The 7,337-nt window shown below is 23.4% G+C and overlaps 1 protein-coding gene across 1 annotated transcript in view; it reads left to right on the top strand.

Moving 5' to 3' along the window:
• The window catches only part of LOC111678671 (neural/ectodermal development factor IMP-L2), a 47,756-nt gene continuing 40,419 nt past the window's right edge, over positions 1-7,337 (top strand). The window contains exon 1 of the mRNA XM_046952023.1: positions 1-192. Within this exon, the coding sequence (XP_046807979.1) occupies positions 184-192 (9 nt within the window). The 5' untranslated portion in view covers positions 1-183. The remainder of the gene's footprint in view (positions 193-7,337) is intronic.

Raw genomic sequence — 7,337 nt, 5'->3', positions numbered from 1 at the left:
AGAAAAAGCAAATATAATAAAGAAACAAAAATTTTAAATAAAATAAACAAAAGTGTAATATTTCGCGGCAATTTGTAAATAATAAGCAGCAGCAACTTTTAACTTTTTTTGTGCTAATTGTTAAAGACAATTAAAAAAACGTTCTAAAATTTGTAATATTTACATTAAATAACTACATATAAAATGGCCCAGGTATGAATTTTAAAATTATTAACTTTTTTATTTAAAAATTTAAAGCAATTCTTTGAAAAAAAATGTCTTAGATTTAGTTGCATTTCCGTTTTTATTAGAAACAGTTTAATTTGAAACACCTTAAGGTATGCAACAGGTTATTATAATGCAAGCAACAAGTTAGTTTTATCACAGTGGTGTAGGTGATGTAAAATTTAGAGAATGTGTAAATAAAATTTAATAATTAACTTAAAAAGCAACTTCAATTAGACCATTTGCTAGGTCTTTTAAACTCAGAATTACTTTCTGAGTCGATTAAGTTTCTCCGTCTGTCCGTCCGTGATCTTTTTCAACCACAGAATTAGCTAAAAGTAACGGCTCGTCACCGCCCCATTGTGCTTTTTACACACCGGTGACAATTAACGTATTATGAAAGTTCCGGTCCAGTATACGTTCACTTTGCTCAAGTACTCGAGCTATCTAATCTCTGGCCATAGTAACTCCGTTAGGGAAGCTCTATGATAGACCGTTGATCAGTTGATCAAATGTTTGTTAATTAAAAAATGTACTGAGGAGAAAAAAATATCATTTATCTCTCGCGGTACAGTGTTTCTCGTATTCGGTACCTTGTTTTGTTATTCTTCTCATTTTGAAATAAAAGTTTCTATGTGACATTAAGGAAACTTTAAAAGAGAATTAATAAAAAAAGTTTCTCAAATTAAGTTTCCGTGTGTGGATCGGCACAAACATATAGATTGTCGCAGAAAGCGGATTTAAAGAATTTGGCGAAAATTTATTCACACGCTTCTTTTCACAAATTTAAAGAAATTTATTAATATAACGAAAAAAGTGTTAATATATATAGAAGAATATATTTAGAGAAACAAGAAAGTTCTTGATTTTTAAAAGTCATATTTTATCCACTATGCGCCACACCAAAAGTGGGCGTTATATATAGTACGCCCACTTTTATGTCTGTTACTGAAATATCAAAGCAGTTAAATACTATAAAAATCTCTATTTAAAAGTTAAATATTTACAAATATTAAATAGCTATTTCTTTTTATAGAAAGTATCATGTCCTCTATTTTAATTTCAATTTTTATATAAATTACCTAAAAGGAAGTGTCACGCCCACTATTTTAATTTCATTAACTTTTATATGAATTAAGTAAAATGGGAATAAAATTACTTCAGTAAAATTTTCAGACACGATTTATTGTAGAATTAAATAGACATATATTAAACTAGTTAATTTTGAAGAGAGGTATACGTCCACTTTATAACCCCGCCCATTTTTTAAAAATATTTATATATTTTTTATATTTATTGGTTTATTTAGATTAATTAAAAAAAATTTAAATTGAGTATTATTTAAATATTGGAGATAATTTAATTTGGATTTTTACAAAAGAGCATGAGTAGATTTTCTTAATTTTGGTAATTTATAGTTATTAAAACGATAGTTATTTGGAATCCAAAAACAGGCTGTAAAACAGATTGTAAGGTAATGTAGGATCTTTGTGGCCTCTGAAGTAAATCTTGTCAATTGAAATGATCCGTGTTTTGGATTAACAATTACGTCCCCTTGGTGCTGTTGCCGAATTAACAGAGCCATCATCTCGGGTTTAGATAGATCCGTATACGGTCTATCATATAACCTATATAGTCTAGCATTTAGTTTAGTCTATTCTATAGTCCAGACAATTGCTTAGTTTGTTGTCTAGTCTATAGTTCAGTCTAATCTAATGCCCAGTCTATTTTTGTCTGTCATTTATTTTGCAGTCTAGTCTTATATCAGTTTATAGTATGGTGCGAAATTAATTTAGTACAGTTGGACATCGATTTTCCGTTGGACATCGATTTTGTCGAAAATACATATTTCCAAATATATTGGATATAATGTTATTTCATATATTTCATCCCACAAAATTCTAAGGAATTGCGTCCAGGAAATTGAGTTTCTGTATATAAAACTCACAAAAAAGCAGCAAATAACAGGTACGACCCTTCTTTAAATTTGAAAAAGAACTTACATAAAAGCATTGAAAAAGACCTAAAGAAATTATGATTTTAACACAAGCTTGTCAAAGGAGGGATGTTCTTTTCTTTTGATTTTAAATTCACTACAACTGAAGTTATTCTCCGGAAGTAATTTTTATGTTCTTCTTTTGGAAATTATTAGGAAGTGAAATTGTGGTATTGTAAAATACAACTTATTTGACTTAAATAATATTAATATAAATAAATTACACGCATTTATCAATCAATGGATTTAATTAAAAAAATTTCAGTATAAAAATTTAAATTTTTAACAATTTTGGATACTTTTCGCTTCTTTGGAAGTTAATAAATATCACTTCCACAGAAGGTAAACAAATTCACATATTGCTTGTGTGGTGATAAATGTGTTGTTCTTTTGGAATATATCGGGTTATTTTTTGGCCACGAATATGCACCCGACTTTATTTGATCCAAGCAGAAATATAAGATCCTTTTCAGAAAATAACTTTAATGCAACAGAACTATAGCTTTCCAATGAAATACTCTCTACAATTTTACTCTAATATTAAGTTACAAAAGGATCGGACCATAATTTATCCTTTCCCCTCATAACAACCAAAAATTATAAATTTCAAATAAATTCCAATAGGAAAGAAAAAAACTTTACTTTATGGATGATCTCATTCCTTTCCATATATGTGTTATGTATAACAGTTTTGAATGTAAAAAAAGTAAAGAAAAAAAGTAATTGATAATTAAAGCATACTTTAAGGAGCATATATTAATAGTTAATATAAATTACATTTTATATCCTCTCTCTTGTTGACAACACACACACATTCACATACACAAATAAAAAGAAAAATTACATTAAAATAACAGCCAACATGACAACAACATAATTGAAACAATATTATGGCTTCTGGGGGACTAGTAATATAAACAGTATGAATATAGAAATATCATTTTTATAGACAAGTAGCTAAAGCTTATAAAAATATGTTGTATATTCAAGGTTGTTGTTTGTATTTTTGAACAAAAAGAGTTAAATTTTTTTTCAAAGATGTTATTTTTTAAGGAATTTGAAAAAAATTGAAAAATTTTTTTTATATTATTTTTTAATATTTTTCATAGAATTTGAAATGTTTTTAATTAAAACATTATTATATTTCATAGAAATCCTATTAATAGTTTTAAGCGTAAACAAATTTTGATTAATTTATTATGTGTCATACATGTGCAGTTTTTTTTTAGTTAAAACTCAATAAAAATTCAATACGCAATAAATATATATTTTTTAAATAAAAAAAAGGGGCTCGTTATCACATGCCCATGATGATGAGATATTTAGTTATAAATACCACATACTTGTGTGTGTGTGTATATATACATATGTATATTCAAATATTTATGTTGTTGTCCAAACAAGTACAGTTTGAAACAAAATTTTTTCTAAAAAAAAAATATCTAAATATTTTTTTATAAATTTATTTAAATTTTTATTTATTTATGCATAATAATAAAAAAAATTCTTGCAACGACCTTTGGTTCAAGGTCGTTTGTTGTCTTTTATATATTTTTTAAAAATTTTTATATCTCTATCTATAATCAATTTATATAAAAAGTTGTTTAAACGTTCACTCAACTTTGTTCGCAGTTGGTTCATTCTAAACAAGTTGTAAGTTTTTTTTAGTTGTCTTTTAATATTCTGCGTTTTATAATTTTATTGGAAAAAAACTTCAAAAAATTTTTTTTAATTTTTTTTTTTGCTAAACATGTGTTTGTCTACGTCAGCAAAAAATTTTTTTGTTTTTGGTTTTTTTTTTTTTTTTTGGGCTCGATCGTTTATCAATTGCCAAGCAGCAGCAGCAGCAAAAAACATTGAGCAATTTAAACACCAATCATCAATGAAATAAAGTTTTTTTAATTTATGATTTCATATTTAGGTTTCTAGTATATAGAATAATAAATTGACTAAAATATATAAAAAACAACAACAAAAATATTGCTCATTTTGTATAGGTTTTTTAAGAGATAAAGACAGCAGATATTAGAAAGTATGAATTGTTATATTGTCATTAAACAATAACTTAAAATTTAAAAAAAATTTGTAATTTAAAGAAAAACCATCAAAATTTTATAATTTTTTAAAAAAGTAGTATTTCTACTTTTTTTATAATAAACAAATTGATATTAAAGGAAAAATCATAATAATTTAACATATTATATAAATTAACTACTTTTTTGCAAAAAAAAAAGTAGTAACTTATACTTTTTCTTTAATATTAAAACATTAAGAAATCATATTTCATAACAAAAGGAAAAAAATTTTATACTTTTTTAAAAAGTAGTATTTCTACTACTTTATTAAAATTAAAAAATAAATCTATTTTCCATTTACTTTGTTGATTCTAAGTATTATTAATACTTAATATATTAATAATTATTTAATAAATAAAATTAAAATTACTACATATTACAAAAAAGTAGTATTTTTCTACTACATTTTGCCTAAAAATTTACTAGAAAGTAATATTTTATTTCTCTTTAAATCTTAAGATAAATAAAATATTAGGGAAAATCATATTCCCTACGAAAAAAGTAATATTTTTTTACATTTTAGAAAAAGTAGTATATCTACTACTATTTTAAAAACTAAAATTAAAGTTATTTTTAGTAACAACTATTCATTTTTAATAAGTTTTATAATAAAATTTTGATGACTTACTACTTTTTACCAAAAAAGTGGTAGTTAATTCAGTACTTTTTTGTTATTTGATTAGAAAAATAGCATTTTTGTAAACTGCAATTTACCACAAATCATATGGTATAATAAAATTTTTTAATTTTTATACTTTTTTAAAAAAGTAGTATTTCTACTACTATTTTAAATTCTAAAAATAAACATATTTTTCATATAATTTGTTCATTTTAAGTAAATTGCATTAAAAAAGTATAATAAATTATTACCTTTTGCAAAAGTAGTAGTATTTTTCTACTACGTTTTGCAAAAGTTTAAGAAAAAAGTAACATTTAATTAAAGTTAAAATGATAAGAAATCATATTGCCTACAAAAAAGTAAAATTTTTGGACTTTTTAGCAAAAAGTAGTAGATTTACTACTATTTTAAAAATGAAAATTTATATTAAACTTAGTAACAATTATTCATTTTAAATAAGTTTTATAATAAAATTTTGATGACTTACTACTTTTTACCAAAAAAATAGTAGCTAATTTAGTACTTTTTTGTTATTTGATTAGAAAAATAGCATTTCTTTAAACTTTAATTTACCACAAATCATATAGTATAACAATATTTTTGAATTTTCATACTTTTTGAAAAAAAGTAGTATTTCTACTACTATTTTAAATTCCATAAATAATCATATTTTTCATATAATTTGTTCAATTTAAGTAAATTGCATTAAAAAGTATAAAAAATTACTACCTTTTGCAAAAATAGTAGTATTTTTCTACTACGTTTTGCAAAAACTTAAGAAAAAAGTAACATTTAATTAAAGTTAAAATGATAAGAAATCATATTCCCTACAAAAAAGTAAAATTGTTGGACCCTTTAGCAAAAAGTAGTAGATTTACTACTATTTTAAAAATGAAAATTTTTATTAATTTTAGTAACAGTTATTCGTTTTAATGATGAGAAATCATATTCCATATAAAAAAGTAGCAAATTTAGACTTTTTTAAAAAAAAGTAGTAGTTTTACTACTATTTTAAAAATTAAAATTTAATTTATAAAATAAACATGTTTTTCATATAAAATGTTAATTTTAAGATAATTGCTTTAAAAAAGTATTATAAATTACTACCTTTTGCAAAAAAAGTAGTATTTTTCTACGGTAACGTTCAATTAAAGCTTAAATAAAAAAAATTCATATTTCTACAAAAAAGTAATAATTTTGAACTTTTTAGCAAAAAAGTAGTAGATTTACTACTATTTTAAATAGAAAAATTTAAGTTATTTATTCATTTTAAATAAATTTTTTATCAATTTTTTTTTACTACTTTTTGTCAAAAAGTAGTAGCTAATTTAGTAATGGAACAACTAACCTTAAAAAAGTCATTCCTTTAAACATCTGCATTTTATTATACAATATTTCTATCACATTTGTGCGTTTGTGTGATTTATTGTTGCTGTTTTTTCCCTCATTTAATGTTTTCACATTCAATTGTTTTTGTATTTTTTTCATATTTGAGGGCTCGTCTCTTGTTTACTTCGTTTAGCCAGTGAAAAAAACACAAACACACACATACCACCAACTGCAACAATAAAAAAAACTAAAAAACAAAAGAGAACGTGATCATCTATCTCATTTACATACATATATTCTTCATAGACTTATGATGAGTAAATATGTATTTAAATAATATTGATTGTATTAGTGATAAAATTGAAATGATTTTTTTAACAGATTTTTTTCTCTATATTTGTATAAATATTTGAATATGTGTACGTATGAATAATATAATAACAAATACTATTACTAGCATAATTTTTGTTGTTTTCTGCGTTCTTTTTTATACTACTAACACACATAATTTAAATATATATAAATTATTGTTATTTTTATACAGAATATTTATTTGTTATTGTTTTGATTTAATATAAATTATAAGTAGCAAAAACAACAACAATAATATTTTTGTTGACGTAGTTAAAGATTGATTTTAGTTTGATTTTATTTGACTTGAAGACTGTTTGATGATGATGTACGCGCCCCTTTTTTTTCTAATTTGCATCACTCGCAATTTGTTTAAATTAAACGAACACATGAGAAAAAGGTCAATAATTTTGTGTTATAGTTGTTGTTCTTTTTCTTATTTTTTTAGATTTTTTTTTAAAGAAAAGCAGAAAAATTGTTTTTACTACGTTTTGCTGCAAGTTTGTAATTTAATTCAATTATTAATTGTTGTTTCCTCTTGTTTTTTTTAAGTGTTTGCTTTGTATTAGAGCAGTAGGAAAAGTAATTTTTGGGGAGAAAGAAAATTTTACAAAATATTAAAATTTTTCAGAACTTTTTATATTGATGTGTCTACTTAGTTCTGTTCTAGTTCTGTTCTAGTTCTGTTCTAGTTCTTTTCTAGTTCTGTTCTAGTTCTGTTCTAGTTCTGTTCTAGTTCTGTTCTAGTTCTGTTCTAGTTCTG

The sequence above is a fragment of the Lucilia cuprina genome, chromosome 5, assembly GCF_022045245.1.
Source record: "Lucilia cuprina isolate Lc7/37 chromosome 5, ASM2204524v1, whole genome shotgun sequence".
In the NCBI taxonomy this organism is placed as follows: domain Eukaryota; kingdom Metazoa; phylum Arthropoda; class Insecta; order Diptera; family Calliphoridae; genus Lucilia; species Lucilia cuprina.
The sequence above is the reverse complement of the archived record's forward strand: the minus strand, read 5'-3'. Positions and strand labels throughout refer to the sequence as shown.